Genomic DNA, 19,751 nt, shown 5'->3' on the forward strand with positions numbered 1-19,751 from the left:
TTCATATGTGCAGTCTGGACGTCTCTAGTCTGTCGCCACTTCTGGTCTGGATGCCACTTCCATTTTAAGGTTGTGGTTATGGCCTCTGCAACAAAGACTGCGACCCTCAGGAACTCACCTTCAACCTCCATCTCTGCTCTGGACTGTTCCAGAAATGCTGAAGGATTCCATTGATGAAAGGACTGGGACCTGCCTCGACTTCCCTGCAACATCTAACTCCACTCCACACTCTGCCCACTCTCTAATCGACACATGGATTCTTGTCACAGGGTCACTGCTAGGTCCGAGATAATAGGAACTGCAGATGCAGGAGAATCCAAGATAATAAAATGTGAGGCTGGATGAACACAGCAGGCCAAGCAGCATCTCAGGAGCACAAAAGCTGACGTTTCGGGCCTAGACCCTTCATCAGAGAGGGGGATGGGGTGAGGGTTCTGGAATAAATAGGGAGAGAGGGGGAGGCGGACCGAAGATGGAGAGAAAAGAAGATAGGTGGAGAGAGTATAGGTGGGGAGGTAGGGAGGGGATAGGTCAGTCCAGGGAAGACGGACAGGTCAAGGAGGTGGGATGAGGTTAGTAGGTAGATGGGGGTGCGGCTTGGGGTGGGAGGAAGGGATGGGTGAGAGGAAGAACAGGTTAGGGAGGCAGAGACAGGTTGGACTGGTTTTGGGATGCAGTGGGTGGAGGGGAAGAGCTGGGCTGGTTGTATGGTGCAGTGGGGTGAGGGGACGAACTGGGCTGGTTTAGGGATGCAGTTGGGGAAGGGGAGATTTTGAAACTGGTGAAGTCCACATTGATACCATTAGGCTGCAGGGTTCCCAGGCGGAATATGAGTTGCTGTTCCTGCAACCTTCGGGTGGCATCATTGTGGCACCGCAGGACGCCCATGATAGACATGTCATGTAAAGAATGGGAGGGGGAGTGGAAATGGTTTGCGACTGGGAGGTGCAGTTGTTTGTTGCGAACTGAACGGAGGTGTTCTGCAAAGCGGTCTCCAAGCCTCCGCTTGGTTTCCCCAATGTAGAGGAAGCCACACCGGGTACAGTGGATGCAGTATACCACATTGGCAGATGTGCAGGTGAACCTCTGCTTAATGTGGAATGTCATCTTGGGGCCTGGGATAGGGGTGAGGGAGGAGGTGTGGGGGCAAGTGTAGCATTTCCTGCGGTTGCAGGTGAAGGTGCCGGGTGTGGTGGGGTTGGAGGGCAGTGTGGAACGAACAAGGGAGTCACGGAGAGAGTGGTCTCTCCGGAAAGCAGACAGGGGTGGGGATGGAAAAATGTCTTGGGTGGTGGGGTCGGATTGTAGATGGCGGAAGTGTCAGACGATGATGCGTTGTATCCCTACACTGACCCCTTCACCTGCTTCCAACATAAGTCCTCCTCCTGGACACCACGCCCAGGCCTCCTACCCTCCCTCGACCTCTTCATCTCCAACTGCCGTCGAGATATTAACCGCCTCAACCTCTCCACCCCTCTCACCCACTCCAACCTCTCCCCCGCAGAACGGGCAGCCCTCCGCTCCAACCCCAACCTCACCATCAAACCCGCAGACAAGGGTGGTGCAGTGGTAGTATGGCGCACTGACCTCTACATCGCCGAGGCCAGACGCCAACTCTCCGACACCACCTCCTACCGCCCCCTCGATCCTGACCCCACACCCGAGCACCAAACCATCATCTCCAACACCATTCATGACCTCATCACCTCAGGAGACCTCCCACCCACAGCCTCCAACCTCATTGTTCCCCAACCCCGCACAGCCCGTTTCTATCTCCTTCCCAAAATCCACAAACCTGCCTGCCCTGGTCGACCCATCGTCTCAGCCTGCTCCTGCCCGACCGAACTCATCTCCGCCTATCTGGACTCCATTTTCTCCCCTTTGGTCCAGGAACTCCCCACCTACGTCCGTGACACCACCCATGCCCTCCACCTCCTCCAGGACTTCCAATTCCCTGGCCCCCAACACCTCATCTTCACCATGGACGTCCAGTCCCTATACACCTGCATTCCGCATGCAGATGGCCTCAAGGCCCTCCGCTTCTTCCTGTCCCGCAGGCCCGACCAGTCCCCTTCCACCGACACCCTCATGCGCCTAGCCGAACTCGTCCTCACCCTCAACAACTTCTCTTTTGACTCCTCCCACTTCCTACAGACTAAGGGGGTGGCCATGGGCACCCGCATGGGCCCCAGCTATGCCTGCCTCTTTGTAGGTTACGTGGAACAGTCCCTCTTCCGCACCCACACAGGCCCCAAACCCCACCTCTTCCTCCGGTACATTGATGACTGTATCGGCGCCGCCTCTTGCTCCCCAGAGGAGCTCGAACAGTTCATCCACTTCACCAACACCTTCCAGCCCAACCTTCAGTTCACCTGGGCCATCTCCAGCACATCCCTCACCTTCTTGGACCTCTCAGTCTCCATCTCAGGCAACCAGCTTGTAACTCATGTCCATTTCAAGCCCACCGACTCCCAATGCTACCTAGAATACACCTCCTCCCACCCACCCTCCTGCAAAAATTCCATCCCCTATTCCCAATTCCTCCGCCTCCGCCGCATCTGCACCCACGATAAGACATTCCACTCCCGCACATCCCAGATGTCCAAGTTCTTCAAGGACCGCAACTTTCCTCCCACAGTTATCGAGAACGCCCTTGACCGCGTCTCCCGCATTTCCCGCAACACATCCCTCACACCCTGCCCCCGCCACAACCGCCCAAAGAGGATCCCCCTCGTGCTCACACACCACCCCACCAACCTCCGGATACAACGCATCATCGTCTGACACTTCCGCCATCTACAATCCGACCCCACCACCCAAGACATTTTTCCATCCCCACCCCTGTCTGCTTTCCGGAGAGACCACTCTCTCTGTGACTCCCTTGTTCGTTCCACACTGCCCTCCAACCCCACCACACCCGGCACCTTCCCCTGCAACCGCAGGAAATGCTACACTTGCCCCCACACCTCCTCCCTCACCCCTATCCCAGGCCCCAAGATGACATTCCACATTAAGCAGAGGTTCACCTGCACATCTGCCAATGTGGTATACTGCATCCACTGTACCCGGTGTGGCTTCCTCTACATTGGGGAAACCAAGCGGAGGCTTGGAGACCGCTTTGCAGAACACCTCCGTTCAGTTCGCAACAAACAACTGCACCTCCCAGACGCAAACCATTTCCACTCCCCCTCCCATTCTTTAGATGACATGTCCATCATGAGCCTCCTGCGGTGCCATAATGATGCCACCCGAAGGTTGCAGGAACAGCAACTCATATTCCGCCTGGGAACCCTGCAGCCTAATGGTATCAATGTGGACTTCACCAGTTTCAAAATCTCCCCTTCCCCAACTGCATCCCTAAACCAGCCCAGTTCGTCCCCTCACCCCACTGCACCACACAACCAGCCCAGCTCTTCCCCTCCACCCACTGCATCCCAAAACCAGTCCAACCTGTCTCTGCCTCCCTAACCTGTTCTTCCTCTCACCCATCCCTTCCTCCCACCCCAAGCCGCACCCCCATCTACCTACTAACCTCATCCCACCTCCTTGACCTGTCCGTCTTCCCTGGACTGACCTATCCCCTCCCTACCTCCCCACCTATACTCTCTCCACCTATCTTCTTTTCTCTCCATCTTCGGTCCGCCTCCCCCTCTCTCCCTATTTATTCCAGAACCCCCACCTCATCCCCCTCTCTAATGAAGGGTCTAGGCCCGAAACGTCAGCTTTTGTGCTCCTGAGATGCTGCTTGGCCTGCTGTGTTCATCCAGCCTCACATTTTATTATCACTGCTTGGTCCTATGGCCCACCTGCAGCTACACAGCACACCTCTCCATCCTCATCTGTCCACCTCCAGAAAACGCTCCACTCCTCCACCTCTTCACCCTCCTCTCTACCTCATGTCTCACATATCCCTCTCCCATCCAATCCTCTACACCACTCACCAGCCCACTACCCTCCCACTCTCCATTCCCTCTCACAAATACTCCGCCCCACCAAACCACATCCAACCCTCAACCATCACATATTGTCACCCTTCTCCTCCCCTCCTTCAGCCTCCTCAAGAACCCCCAAAACCCCACCCCTGAACCTTGCTCCTTGTTCGCCATTCCCCCGACCTCAAACTCTCTGAGAACGAATGGTCTGTCCTCAGTAAAGGGCTCATCTTCAAGTCCCTCTGACCCCACCTCAACAAGTTCCATGCCCACCAGGAAAAATCCTAAGAACCGATGATAAAGCATCCAAGTTAAGCAACAAGTTGAAGTACCAGCAAATAGTAAACACAAATCCACTAAAGCAGATGGAAGATGTAATAAAAACAATTCTGTGGAAATCACCACTAAGAAGCGACAGCCGACATCTAACATTGACAATATGGCCACGAAGAAATTGCCTGGTTCAGAGATCCAGCATACCACAAAAAATTGAAGTGCCAATTTCAGTAACTCAGTCATTCTCTATAAAGGAAATTCATGAAATTAAAATTACTTCAAGTATGACAATTTGGTAATTACCAGTGCTAGCAGGAAAGACATCCTCCACAAAGAAAATCCAGGCAATAAAACGTCTTCCTGTTTAAATTAACTTTCAGATCTCACAGAGACAGAATCTAAGTTAACAGCTTTCAACATTAATATTTTCAATATTGCATTCTAAAGCAAATTAAAGCTCCAGGCAGTCTAAATTTGTGAAGAGAGAAATTTGGGGAGATAAGATAATGGTAAAATTAGTTATATTCCGAAATGTATAAATATTTATAAAGAGGGCGATAAAAGACTTGTGATCAAAATTAAAGAACACACTTCCCTTCTAATATTTTTTTGTTTGGAGAATCCTGTTAAGTGAACATCCTAGTGTGTAAGCAAAAATACTTCTTTAATTTACTGAAGTTTTAATTGAACGAATTAAAAGCTTACTATCTCAGATTTGACATTTAGATGAAAGAGATGTTATCCAATTTCTTCTCACATTGAAGCAAAATTGAACTTTTGCACAAATGCAACATTTTGATTCAGCAAATTAAGATGTGTTTAGGAAGCCTATTATCTGTGCCGAGATTTGATGATTTGCTTTGAGAAGTTGCCTGTTGAAGTCCCAAATATTGAGGTGAGACTCGGGAACAATCATGTAATTACTGAGCCACAGTTGTTTGACATTGAGCATTTATTTTTAGAAAATATGATTCCTGCAGCAATTCCAATGGTGCAGTAAGAGCAGGTCCAAGCACATTTTCAGCATAAACATTTAGAATAAATCTGAGCTAAATTTTCTTTTGTGGCAAGTTGAGATTTGAGATTTCATCTTTCATATAACATCAAGTTTAGGAAAAGTTAAATACTGTTTAAAACCTACTAGATCAAATTCAAAGCAATTTGCATTTTATGTTATGAATATCAGCAACTCATTAAAAATAAACATTTTGCTATATCTCTTTTATGTACAAGATTATATTGAAAAAAGGCAACTTTGCAAAGCAGGTGCACACAGTTTCAACTGTCCAGTTCCATGCGAAGAGATTAAATACTCTACTGTTGTGTCTTACTCAACTTTTCCAAGTCTCAGGGGATTGAAGTTTCTGAGTGAAAAGTTTCAGAAAAGCAAACAGTATATCAGGTGAGTAATGTTACCTTTTTGTAATTAGATTAAAGATGAAAATCAGGATGGGCAAAGTTTTCAGTTGAATGGCCATATCAGGGTTTGGAAATTGAAAGAAGGTTCTTCCATGTAATGTCAAGCAATGTACACTTATAATAGTTTTCACTTTTGATAAAGATACACATAGAAAACGTATATTCATGAAAATTATACTATCATAATGAATTACAGGGAAAAGAACGAAATGTACCCTCTGTTTCAAGGCCATTTGACCTAATGTGAACAATGCAATCATCCCTCTTTATAATAAGAAGGCATACAGTGTTTTAGCTTTTATTAATGGAGGGATCGAGTTCCGGAACCAAGAAGTTGTGGTGAAGCTGTACAAAACTCTGGTGCGGCCGCACTTGGAGTATTGTGTACCTTTCTGGTCACCGCATTATAAGAAGGATGTGGAAGCTTTGGAAAGGGTACAGAGGAGATTTACTAGGATGTTGCCTGGTATGGAGGGAAGGTCTTATGAGGAAAGGCTGAGGGACTTGAGGCTGTTTTCATTAGAGAGAAGAAGGTTGAGAGGTGACTTAATTGAAACATATAAAATAATCAGAGGGTTAGATAGGGTGGATAGCTTTTTCCTAGGATGGTGACGGCGAGCACGAGGGGGCATAGCTTTAAATTGAGGGGTGAAAGATATAGGACAGATATCAGAGGTAGCTTCTTTACTCAGAGAGTAGTAAGGGAATGGAACGCTTTGCCTGCAATGGTAGTAGATTTGCCAACTTTAGGTACATTTAAGTCGTCATTGGACAAGCATATGGACATACATGGAATAGTGTAGGTTAGATGGGCTTGAGATCGGTATGACAGGTCGGCACAACATTGAGGGCCGAAGGGCCTGTACTGTGTTGTAATGTTCTATGTTCTATAATGGTGTCCAAGTCTTTATTATTTTCCTTCTCTATGTTAGTGCAGCCTTTGCAGCATTTTATGTTTTTACTTCAGATTTTTATGATCTGCAGTATTTTGCTTTTTTCTTGCCAATAAAAATGACAGTTTACTGTGATTTACAACAGGAATCAGATTTTCAAGTTTGAGGTGGGAGTTTGGAGTTATAGCATTTCCTGATATTGTAATGCCAGCTCCTGATCAGTAGAGTGTATCGATGCCACCTACATGTTGGCATTATTGAACATGTTGAACCATCTTGTCCAGTAAGCCCTAAACAGAGGGAAGTGAATGAACTTCAAAGCAGCCAGGTTAAATAGTTCATCTCCATTTAAGTAAAGTGGACTTTGCAAAGCAGGTACACATAGTTCCAGATATAGTAGGAACTGCTGATGATGGAGAATCTGAGATAACATGGTGTGAAGCTGGATGAACACAGCAGACCAAGCAGCATCAGAGGAGCAGGAAGGTTTGATGTTTCAGGCCGAGACCCTTCTTCAGAAATGGAGGAAGGGTAGGGGATTCTGAAATAAATAGGGAGACGGGGGAGGCAGATAGAAGATGGATAAAAGAGAAGGTAGGGCAAGAGGAGACAGACAGGTCAAAGAGGTGGGGTTAGAGCCAGTGAAGATGAATGTAGGTGGAGAGTTAGGGAGAGGATAGGTCAGTCCAGAGAGGATGGGCAGGTCAAGGAGGCGGGATGAGGTTAGTGGGTAGGAGATGGGGGTGGGGCTTGAGGTGGGAGGAATGGTTGGGAGGCGGGGACTAGCTGGGCTGGTTTTGGGATGTGGTCGGGGGAGAACCAGCCCAGCTAGTCCCCGCCTCCCTAACCATTCCTCCCACCTCAAGCCCCACCCCCAGCTCCTACCCACTAACCTCATCCCACCTCCTTGACCTATCCATCCTTCCTGGACCCACCTATCTCCTCCCTAACTCCCCATCTACATTTACCTTCACTGGCTCTAACCCGCCTCTTTGACCTGTCTGTCTCCTCTCACCCTATCTTCTCCTATATCCATCTTCTATCCGCCTCCCCCATCTCCCAACTTATTTCAGAACCCCCTTCCCCTCCCCCATTTCTGAAGAAAGGTCTCGACCCGAAATGTCAAACATTCCTACTCCTCTGATGCTGCTTGGCCTGCTGTGTTCTTCCAGCTTCACACCTTGTTATCACACATAATTTCAACTGTTTAGTTGACAAATGTTGAGTTTTATTTAACTTTTCCAAGGCAAAGGGGTTTGAAATTTCTGAGTGGAAAATTTCAAAAGAAGCAAACAGTACATCAGATGAATAATGTTGGCATTTTGTAATTAGATTAAAGGTGAAGGTCAGAGTGGGCTAATCTTTCAGCTGGATGGCCACATCAGGGTTTGGAAATTGTAAGAGGTTTCTTCCATGTATGCTCAGAGAATGTGCACTTCGAGTGAATGTTTAGTTATGATAGTGAGGCCCTCTCACCCTCATCCTATTATAATTACATTAAAGGAAAGAGGTTAATCAGAGAAAGAGTAGGGCATATTCGGGACCAAGGTGGCAAACTGTGTGAAGCTGCAGAGAATTGAAAGGGGGTTGAATGAATACTTTGCTTCAGTCTTCACTCTGGAAAAGGAGGATGTAGCTATGGAATTCAGGAAAAGGAACTGTGAGGTACTTGTGCAGTTCCATAAAGCAAATGGGAAGGGATTGGAGTCTCTGTCAGGCTTAAAAGCAGACAAATTCCCTGACCCAGATGAATTGTATCCCAGGTTGCTGTGGAAGATAAGAAAGAAAATTGCATGGGCTCTGACAGAAATGTTTAATTCTTCTCTGGTCACAGGGAAGTGCCAGAGGACTGGAGGATGGCTAGTGTGGTTCTACCTTTTAAGAGGTGTGGTAGAAATGAACCAGGAAATGACAGACTGCTGAGTCTCACGTCAATGGTAAGGAAACTATTGGAGAGAATTCTGAGGGGAAAAATTTATCCCAGTTGGAAAGGCATGGTTAATTAGAGAAATTCAGCACGGCTTTATCAGAGGGAGGTCATTTCTAATAAATATGTCGGAATTTTTTGGAAAAATGATAAGTGTATGGCTGAGGGAAGTTCAGTTAATGTAGATTATATAGATTTTAGCAATGTTGTTATCAAGATCCCAAATGGGAGACTGATTGAAAGCACATGCAATTGAAGGAAAAGCGGAAAGATGGATCAAAAACTGACTTAGTTATAGAACACAAAGGGTAGAAGACTGTTTGAGTGACTGGAGGCCGGTGTAAAGCAGTGTACCACAAGGTTCTTGGTGGACTCTTGTTGTTGGTTATTTACATAAATAATATAAATGAAAATGTCAGGGGAATGTTCAGCAAATTTGCAGATGACGCCTAGATTGGTAGAATAATTAATAGCGAGGAAATTGTTTGTAGGTTTTAGATATAGATAGGCTGGTCAGATGGCCAGACAAGTGGTGGACGATATTTAGCCCTGGTAAGTGTGAGGTGATGCAGTTTGGAAGAAGAAACAAGATGAGGGAGTACTTAATGAGTGGCAGGATACTAGCTAGCTTCAAAGAACAGAGGGATCTGGAATTCACTGCATGGGAATGTACTAACGGCAGGAAACCTTACAAACTTCTAAAATTATTTGGTTATTTGAATTTATTTAAGTACCTCAAATATCATAACATTCAAGATATGGGACAGATGCAGGAAATTGGGATTAACACACTTTTAGTGGTAGTTAAGTTGGTGCAGACTTGATGTGCCAAAGGGCTGTTTCTGTGTCATATGAATCTATGAATCTGATTACATCCTCACCCCTCATTGCTCTCTTATCTCCATCCTCACCTTCTATATCCCTTCTCCAGCTTACTTTGTGAAATGCATGTATTCCTTAGAAAACCAGTCAATCCCTTTTCCATGTCTATCACCAGACCCCTGCAAATTAATTTCCTTCAAGGGTCCATCACCTGATGAAATCATTAATTATATCCACATTTATATCTTCTATACTCTCATAAAATTCCTTACATCTTTCATAAACTATAGTGACCACAACTGGACATAATTCTTAACTTGAATCCTAACCAGAACTTTACAGTGTAAACCCCTGCTTTGGACACAATATTTCTATTAGGGTGCCCAATATTTCATATGCTTTGTCTCCATTCCTCCCAAAATATACCACTGAAGATGCATATATATGCACCCTCAGGTCCTTTTGTCCCTCACACTCTTTAGGATTGTTCCCTCCCACTATTATTTCTGTCCAGATTCATCAACATTCACTTCTCTGTATTAATTTTCATCTGCCATTTGTCTGCCCATTTTGTTTGCCTTTCTATGTCTCCAGTCGCAGTACAGTTGTAGGCTCTTCACTGTTTGCCCTCTTCAAAATCGGTATCATCAGCAAAATTTGAAATTTTACGTAGGCTGTGGCTTTCCCCTCCTTTAAGGGGGTGACAGTGATGGTAAGAAAGGGAAATAATGGTGAGAGCTGTCCATAAAAAAAATTCATCACACCCCTCTCAGGCACTTCAGCAATTAAGTGCCAGGCAAGAAGGTAGAGCCATCTTATCAGTAATTAAGATTCTTTGGTGGTCAATAAATCAATCTGGCAGGAAGAAGGATAACTAGTTTCCTGACTGGAAAACCACCATGATCTACCTACTTGGATGTGGAGGGTCTACCAATTTCTCACATCTAGAGAAAAATGGATGGATGGATAAGAATCAGATGGGTGGCCTCTGAAATCCATCCCATTGCCTCTGATACCCTTTTCTCCATGATGCCCATTCTGAGACAAGACCAAAAAAGAATTACTGTCCCTCTAATAAATCCCCTGAGGAATAGGGTTTGACTAGTAGACTTTAGGTCCCTGTGACTGCTAGCCTCTGATTGGCTGGTAACTTCTGATGATTTAGCTTGATAGTGTCAAAGCCTATGTAGGTTGAAATACTTGCTCTTGATCATCTTCTCAGTGGGTGATTGGGTTGTGTTATCTCACGGGTGGGAGTTGAAATGATAGATTTTACCTGACATTTGTCCTTTTGGGAAAGTTCCTTTAGATTGGAAAATAATCATTATAACTCCTTTGTTCAAAAAGTGAGACAGGCAGAAAGCAGGAAATTACAGGCTGGTTAGCTTAACATCTGTCAGGAAAAATGTTAAAAACTACTCTTAAGGGCAACATAACAGTACACTTGGATATCTTCAAGGTAATCAAGCAGAGCCAACATGGCTTTGTCAAAGGGAAATCATGCTCAATCATAGGCGGCATGGTGGCTCAGTGGTTAGCAATGCAGCCTCACAGCACCAGGGACCCAGGTTCGATTCCAGCCTTGGGCAACTGTCTGTGCAGGCTTTGCACATTCTCCCCGTGCCTGTGTGGGTTTTCTCTGGGTGCTCTGGTTTCCTCCCACAGTCCAAAGATGTGCAGGCTAGGTGGATTGGCCATTTTAAATTTGCTGATAGTGTTCAGGGGTGTGTGGGTTGTAGGAGAATGGGTCTGGGTGGGATGCTCCAAGGGGCAGTGTGGACTTGTTGGGCCAAAGGGCCTGTTTCCACACTGTAGGTAATCTAATCAACTAACTTAACATAGATTTTTGAAGAAGCAACTTGTGCTCAGATAAAGGGGACCTTGTTTTCCAGAAATATTTGATAAGCTGATACATCAAAGATTACTGATTTAGGTCAGGAACATACTGGCATGGATAGGAGATTGGCTTGGTAACAGGAAGAATACATTAGAAATAAGAGATAACAAAATGTGGAGCTGGAGGAACACAGCAGGCCTGGCAGCGTCAGAAGAGGAGGAAAGTTGACATTTCAGGTATGGACCATTCCTCAGAAATGGGGGAGGGTTAAGTTAGGTCAGAAATAAATAAAGAGAAGAGCGGTAGGGCTGGGTAAGGTAGGTAGGATGCAGATAGTGGCAGCATGTAGGGATTGGTGAGGATTGGTCAGTGAGGTCAGAGGAGCAGATAGGTGGGAAAGAAGATGGACAGGTTGTGGTAGGGCAAGGAGGCAGGGGTGAGAGGAAGGGTTGGTCATAGGATGAGGCCTCCACCGACACCCTCATCTGCCTAGCTGAATTCGTCCTTACCGTTAATAACTTCTCTTTTAACTCATCCCACTTCCTACAGACAAAGTGCATGGCCATGGGAATCTGCATGGGCACAAGCTAGGCTGCCTCTTTGTAAGATACGTGGAACAGTTCCTCTTCTGCTGCTACACTGGCACTATACCCCACATCTTCCTCAGTTGCATCAATGACACTATCAGCACTGCCTTGTGTTCCCATGCGGAGGTTGAACAGTTCATCAACTTTACTAACACCATTCACCCCAAACCTCAATTTCACCTGGACCATCTCTGATACCTCCCTCTTCTTCCTGGACCTCTCTGTCTCCATCTCTGGTGACCACCTCAAAAACCGACATCTATTTCAAGTCCACTGACTCCCATAGCTACCTAGACTACACCTCCTATCAGCCACCTTCCTGCAAGAATGTGATCCCATACTCCAATTCCTTTGCCTCCACCACATCTGCTCCCGAGATGGGTTGTTCCACTCCCAAACATCCCAGTTGTCTTCTTAATTCAAGGACTGCAACATCCCCCCTTCAGTGGTTGAAAATGCTCTTGATCGTATCTCTTACATTGCTTGCACCTCAGCCCTCACATCCCCTCCCCACAAAAACAAAGACAGAATCTCCCTTGTCCTCAAATATCACCCCACTAACTTCTGTATCCAACATACCATTCTCTGCCACTGCCACCACCTACAATCCGACATTGAGAAAAAGATATTTCTCTCCGCACCCTATCTGCCTTTCATAAAGACTGCTCTCTCCACGATTCCCTCATCTGCTCCACATTCCCAACTAGCCCCACTACCCCCAGCACCTTTTCCTGCAACCACAGAAAGTGCTACACCTGCCCCTACACCTCCCCCCTCATCTCTATTCAAGGCACCACACAAACCTTCCACATCAGTCAGAGATTCACCTGCACATCCATGAATATGGTCTATTGCATCCGCTGCTCCTGATGTGGCCTCCTCTACATGGGTGAGACCAAGCAAAGGCTCAGAGGTCATTTTATAGAGCACCTGAGATCTATTTGCGACAAATGACAACACCTTCCAGTTGCGAACCATTTCAACTCCTCCTCCCACTCCCTGGGTGACATGTCCATCCTTGGTCTCCTCCAGTGTCACAATGATGTCACCCGGACACTGGAGGAGAAGCTCCTCATATTCCACCTTGGGAGCTTCCAGCCCAATGGCCTAATTGTGGATTTTACCAGTTTCAGATTCTCCCCAACCCGGTCTCATCCCATGACCAATCCTGCCTCTCATCCCCACCTCCTTGGCCTGACACAACCTGTCCATCTTGTCTCCCACCTAGCCATTGTTCCCACCTCACTGGCCAATCCCCACCACTCCCTAACTGCACTGACTTATCACCAGCCCAACTACCTTCCCCAGCCCCACCCCTCCTCTCTCGACTTATTTCTGAGCTCCATTCCCAGTCCAGCATTTCTAAAGAATGGTCCTAACTCAAAATGTCAACTTTCCTGCTCCTCTGATGCTGCCTGGCCTGCTGTGTTCCTCCAGCTCCACACTTTGTTGTCTCTGACTCCAGCATTGGCAGTTCTTACTAACTCTAGAGTGGGAATAAGCCTTTTACAGGCAAGAAGGAAGTCATGAGTAGTGTAACTCAGGATTGGCACCAACATTTCAATTCTTTTCAATTTATACAAATGATTTGAATGAAAGGATTGAAGGGATGCTGATAACACTAACAGAAGTAGGAAAGTGAGTTGCGAAGAGGACATAAGGAGCCTACAAAAAGGTATAAGTAGGTTAAGTGAGTGGTCAAAGATTTGGCAAACAGTGTACAATATGGAAAATCATCAATTTATTCATTTTGACCATGTTGTGGAGTTGGCTAAAGTATTCATGAATTAAAAGGAAAGAAGTTAGAATTTGTGGGTAAAAGTGATCATGGGAAAAAGAGTTTAGTCCCTTTTACAGCATGTGCCTTGTTTGTGCTGAGAAGTTTACAAATGCAGGTGCACAGATAGTGCCTAAATGCAAACATTTTGTATGGAACAGCCCAGCAGTATTTCTCCCATGACAAATTTGAATTTAAACCAAGCACCTAGATACAGAAAGCCAATTGAATTTAAATCTAATGGTGTTGACAATCACATTATAAGAATTGGATTATGCCATTATGGGTGTTTTACATGAGGGCATTCAGAAAATCAGGGAGAGCCATCTGCCACCTGCCAGAGATACTACCATTCTGCTCTCAGAAAAAAGCCCATCTAATTAATTAATACCAAGGTATTTTAACTCAGGTCATCATTGAAGAAATTATAGAGATAAAATATCCCTGACAGCAGATTTATGAGAAGAAAGGTGTTTGTGAATAGATTGGAAATGACATTATTTCGGAAGATAGTCTGTGCAAATTTGGAGAGATTAAGTTATAATTCATTATTCGTTTGTTAATTGGGTTTATTAAGTGAGATTTGTGTGATTATTTGAACAGTATTCCAGTATAATTTAGGCTAATTAGGGAGTAGTTAGTAGTTTGGGGGGAATTGTTCCATTTGTTATTAATTCAGTTAATTTGATCATTGTTAAGGTTTAAAAAAATGAATACTTGTTACTTATGATGTGGAGATCAGACATTTTTGCTCCTTTAATCAATCTTTTAACAGATTGAGGGGAAAAACAAGCTTCTCAGGGTGTTTAGGGGGTAATTATTTGAAGGGAACCCCTACTCCCATCATAATAGATTGTGCTTGTGTTTCAGGTTAGTTTTCGGACAGGTTCAGCCATTCCCCCTCTGTAACAGATTTTGTGAGTTTGTCTGGGATCTGGAAGGATTTGAACATATCAAATCCAGGATTTGGATGGTTAGAGTCTGGGATCTGGCCAGTTCGTGTATGGGAGCTGAATGGATCCGAATGGATTTGGACAGAATTACACAGACTTAGGCATTAGTGTCCTAGATCTTTAAATAAAACTTCAATGAGAAAAAGCTGTTTAATTTCAGTTATGTGTGGTAGGTTAAATTGAAAGTGAGACAAAAGGCTCTTAACATTGCCAAAAAGGTTCTGGGATTTGAAAATGCTTTCCAAATTTGCCAAGGAAGTTTAGAAAGACTAAGGAAGGATACACTATTAGAATTAGCAAACAGATTTGAATTAGCTTTAACTCAGGATAAAAGGAAAGCTGAAATTGTAATGGAGTTAGTCAAGCACTTAGGTATATCTGAGAAGCATGCAAATGCAATGGAGGTAGAAAAATTTAGATTGCAAATGAGACAACGGGAGTTAGACAATGAAAGGAAGGTAAGAGAATTTGAATTATGGCTATAAGCAAAGAAAAGACGAAGAGAGAGAAGAAAAGGAAAGGATGTTCAAGTTGGAAAAGATGAAGTTAGAATTTGAAGCAAAAAGACTTCAAATGGCAGAAGGAAAAGTATAAGACAGAAGTGAGGACAAGCAAACTCATAGTAGTCAACAGCCTAGTAGGGATATATACAAATATATCAAAACATTACCAAAAAGATGTAAAAACCTTTGAGAAATTTGCTAAACAGATGAACTGGCCAGAGGATACATGGATAATGTTCATTTAGACTAAGTTGGTAGGCAGGGCTGGTGATGTATTCGCAGCACTGTCAGGTGAGGTGTCACGAGATTATAAAGAGGTTAAACAGGATATTTTTGAATGCCTATGAATCGGTACCAGATGCATATAGATAACAAGTCAGAAACATAATGAAGAAACCAGGTCAGAGTTATATTGATTAGATTAGATTAGATTAGATTCCCTACAATGTGGAAACAGGCCCTTTGGCCCAACAAGTTCACACCACCGCTTGGAGCATCCCACCCAGACCCATCCCCCTATAACCCACACACCCCTGAACACAACGGGCAATTTAGCACTGCCAATCCACCTAGCCTGCACACCTGAAATAATTAAACAAAGCAACTTCGACAAACGGGTGAGAGCCGAACGTTTACCGTAAACTTAAGGTCTATCCAACCTCCACCCTTACCTTATACTATCATCCATATGCCTGTCTAATAGCCACTTAGATGCCCCTAAAGAGGCCGACTCCACTACCCTCTCCAGCAATGCATTCCATGCCTCTACCACTCTCTAAGTAAAGAACCTACCTCTGATGTCTCCCCCATATATACCACCACTCACTTTAAAACTATGCCCCCTCGTAATAGCTACCTCCATGTTAGGAAAAAGTCTCTGGTTATCCATTCTATCTATACCTCTGATCATTTTGTACACCTCAAATCAAGTCACCTCTCATCCTTCGTCATTTGAAAGAGAAAAGCCCCAGCTCTCTCAACCTTTCATCGTAAGACCTTTCCTCCATTCCAGGCAACATCCTGGTAAATATCCTCTGCACCTTTTCCAACGCTTCCACATCTTTCATGTAATTAGTTGACCAGAACTGGACACAATACTCCAGGTGTGGCTGAACCAAGCTTTTGTATAGCTGGAACATAACTTCACAGCTCTTGAACTCAATCCGTCTATTAATGACAGCTAATGCACCATACACCTTCTTACAACTCTATTCACCTGGGTAGCAGCTTTCAGGGAACTGTGGGCATGAACACCAAGATTCCTCTGCTCCACCACACTGCCAAGAATCTTTCCATTAAACCTGTATTCTGCTTTCAAGTTTGTCCTTCCAAAACGAATCACCTCACACTTTTCAGGGTTAAAGTCCATCTGCCACTTCTCAGCCCAGTTCGATATCCTATCACTGTCCCTTTGTAACCTAGAACAGCCCTCCACACTATCCACAACTCGGCCCACCTTCATATCGTCTGCAAACTTGCTAATCTACCCTTCCACTCCTTCATCCAAATCATTTACAAAAATCACAATTGGAGAGGACCCAAAACAGATCCTTGTGGTATACTACTCATAACTGAGCACCATGTTGAATATTTTCCGTCCACTACCACCCTTTGTCTTCTAAGGGTCAGCCAATTCTGAATCCAGTCTGCCACATTTTCCCCTATCCCATGCCTCCTTACTTTCTGCATGAGCCTACCAAGGGGAACTTTATCAAATGCCTTACTTAAATCCATGTACACCACATCCACTGCTCTGCCTTCATCGACATGTTTAGTCACCTCTTCAAATAATTCAATAAGGTTCATGAGGCATGATCTACCCCTCACAAATCCATGCTGACTATCACAAATCAAACTGTGTGCATCCATGTGATCATAAATCCTATCTCTCAGAGCACTTTCCCATCATTTGCTCACCAGTGACATAAGACTAAGTGGCCTATAATTTCCAGAGTTATCTTTATTCTCTTTTTGAACAAGAGAATGACATTTGTCTCTCTCCTGCTGGCACTATACCCATGGGCAGTGAGGATGAAAAGATCATCACCAAAGGCCCTGTGATCATTTCCCTTACTTCCCATAGAATCCTTGGATAAATCCCATCAGGCCCAAAGGACTTACTAATCTTCAAGTTCCTCAAAATTCCTAGTGAGATAGTGAGACAATGCCCAATCTCTACAAAGGCTTCACTTCTGTGGGTGAGATTTACTCTGTAGGAACGGGGGAGATAGTAAAGAAGTTAAAATATTGAGAAATACGGTAGCTAATTAGTCTCTAATGGTAAGAGATGGAATTATTTGCAGTCCTTCTGAAATGTTACTCCAGAGAGTGGAAATTTGTGGAAGAGATGGATAGAGATTTAGAATTCCCCAGTGTAAGGACAGGTTGGAAAGTACACTCAAGACTGAGGAAGTGAAAGTGGGCATGATTGAAAGAGTGTCTTTTCCAGGAAAACAGTTTTTTCTTGAAAACGACCTAGCAGGATCAAAAGTAGGAGTGACACCCCTTGAAGTGGAAAAGCTAAAGGAAAACCAGGGAACTGAGGAATTGAAAGAAAAATAACCTGGAATTTTTCCATTTGGTGCAGTGACAAGATCCCACAGTCATAGGTTGTCAAAAAAAGAGGCCAAAATCAAAGAGAAAGACAAAGTTGTTGAGGATCAGTTAGCTGACACCTTATGTTGATGAAATGGTAAAGGAAGAATCTAAACAGGTAGAGGACCAGACAGAGGTGTTTAGTTCTCAAATATTACTGGAGTTACAACAAAAAGATGAGACAATAAAAGATCTATGTTATAAAGCCTACTTGGAAAAGGAACCAGAATGTATTTCCAAGTGTTATTATCGCAAGAATACAATCCTAAGATGAAAATGGAGACCTCGGCAGGTGAGTATAGAGGAAAAATGGGCCAGATTGTATTGCCAGTAGCATTTAGGCAGGAAGTATTATGGGTAACATATGAACTACTGGTAGAAAGTCATTAGTAGTGAAGAGGACTCATGTTAAAGTCCAGAAACACTTCTATTGGCCTGAATTGGATAAACTTGTGGTTGAATTTTGCTGCATCTGTCATATATGTCAAATGGTAGAAAAGACACAGGAAGTAATAAAACTAGCACCTTTGGAAAGAAAACTGGAGAAACAGATATTAGTCACTGACTCTCAGAGTGAGGAATCAGAATCTGAATAATTCAGTTTTGATGTGCCTCAAAGTAAGTTTAATGCTGAGGAAGTCCTTGGAGAATGGGATAGAATAGAGAGCTATGTGCCTCAGAAACAGAGGACTGAATTGAAAGATAATAAAATGTGAGGCTGGATGAACACAGCAGGCCAAGCAGCATCTCAGGAGCACAAAAGCTGACGTTTCGGGCCTAGACCCTTCATCAGAATTGAAAGGTTTGTTGCAAAAATATGAGGACATCCAATGGGAATAGAATGGGGAGAACTGGTACTATAGTGCATGAGGTTGAAATAGGGAATGCTGTTCTGATAAAATAACAGCCCTACAGGCTTAATCCTGTTAAACCACACAGGTACAGAAGGAAGTGGAAGCAATGCTGCAAGAACATGTCGTCAAACTGAGTCAAAATAAGCGGAGTTTTCTGATCATGTTGGTTCCAAATCCTGATCATACTCAATAATTGTGCATGGATTATTGTAAGGTCATGCCGTAACTTAATCAGACTCATACCCAATTCCAAGGCTGGACAACTGCATAAAAAGTTGGACGAGCCACTTATATCACCAAGTTGGACCTACTCCGTGGTTACTAGCAAGTACCTCGGGTGACGCAGTGGTTAGCACTGCCATTTCACTGCGCCAGGGACTAGAGTTCAATTCCACCCTTCGGCAATTGTCCGTGTGGAGTTTGCATGTTCTCCCCATGTCTCCATGGGTTTCTGCTGGGTGCTCTGGTTTCCTCTCAAATCCAAAGATGTGCAAATTAGGTGGATTGGCCATGCTAAATTGTCCATAGTGTCCAGGCATGTGTAGAGTTCGGGGATGCGCCTGGGTGGGATGGTCTTCAGAAAGTCTGTGTGACACGTTGGGCTGAATGGTCTGTTTCCACACTGCGGATTCTACAATGATACCTTTGTCAGAGGGAGCAAAGGAAGTTTCTGCGTTTGTAACCTCAAATGTCTGTATCAATTTAAAGTGATGTCCATTGTTACGAAGAACGCACCAGCTACTTTCAAAGAATTACGAACAGAGTTGTGGCAGGATTTATTAATTGTGCTGTCTATATAGATTAGATTTAATTCTCTACAGTGTGGAAACTGGCCCTTCAGCCCAATAAGCCCACACAGCCCCTTAGAGCATCCCACCCAGACCCATCCCCCTATAACCCACACACCCCTGAACACTATGGGCAATTTAGCATGGCCAATCCACCTAGCCTGCACATCTTTGGACTGTGGGTGGAAACCAGAGTACCCTGAGGAAACCCACACAGGCACGGGGAGAATGTGCAAACTCCGCACAGACTGTTACCTGAGGATGGAATCGAGCCTGGGTCCCTGGTGCTGTGAGGCTGCAGTGCTAACCACTGAGCCCACATGCCACCATCTTCATAATCTTCATGATCTTCAGCCGTTAATGGAAAAATCATAAGCTGCATTTGACGGAGCTCTTTGAAGGATTATGGACGTATAACTGATTATAAACGTAGCAAAAACTAAACCTGCGGTGGCAGAAGTGACTTTCTTGGGACATAACATCGGATATGGAAGGATGACCCCAAGGAACGTAAAGACAAAGGCCATCGAGGAAATTCCCAGACCTTACTCAAAGAAAGAGGTGCTTCAATTTTTGGGACTGAACTGA

At 44.7% G+C, this 19,751-nt stretch overlaps 1 protein-coding gene across 1 annotated transcript in view; it reads left to right on the forward strand.

Annotated features, from left to right (window-relative positions):
* LOC125456084 (acid-sensing ion channel 5-like) overlaps positions 1-19,751 on the forward strand; it is a 219,369-nt gene that overhangs the window by 137,385 nt on the left and 62,233 nt on the right. Inside the window, exon 10 of the mRNA XM_048538782.2 lies at positions 5,442-5,610. Within this exon, the coding sequence (XP_048394739.2) occupies positions 5,442-5,610 (169 nt within the window). The remainder of the gene's footprint in view (positions 1-5,441; positions 5,611-19,751) is intronic.

This window comes from Stegostoma tigrinum, chromosome 1 (genome assembly GCF_030684315.1).
Source record: "Stegostoma tigrinum isolate sSteTig4 chromosome 1, sSteTig4.hap1, whole genome shotgun sequence".
NCBI classification, from domain to species: domain Eukaryota; kingdom Metazoa; phylum Chordata; class Chondrichthyes; order Orectolobiformes; family Stegostomatidae; genus Stegostoma; species Stegostoma tigrinum.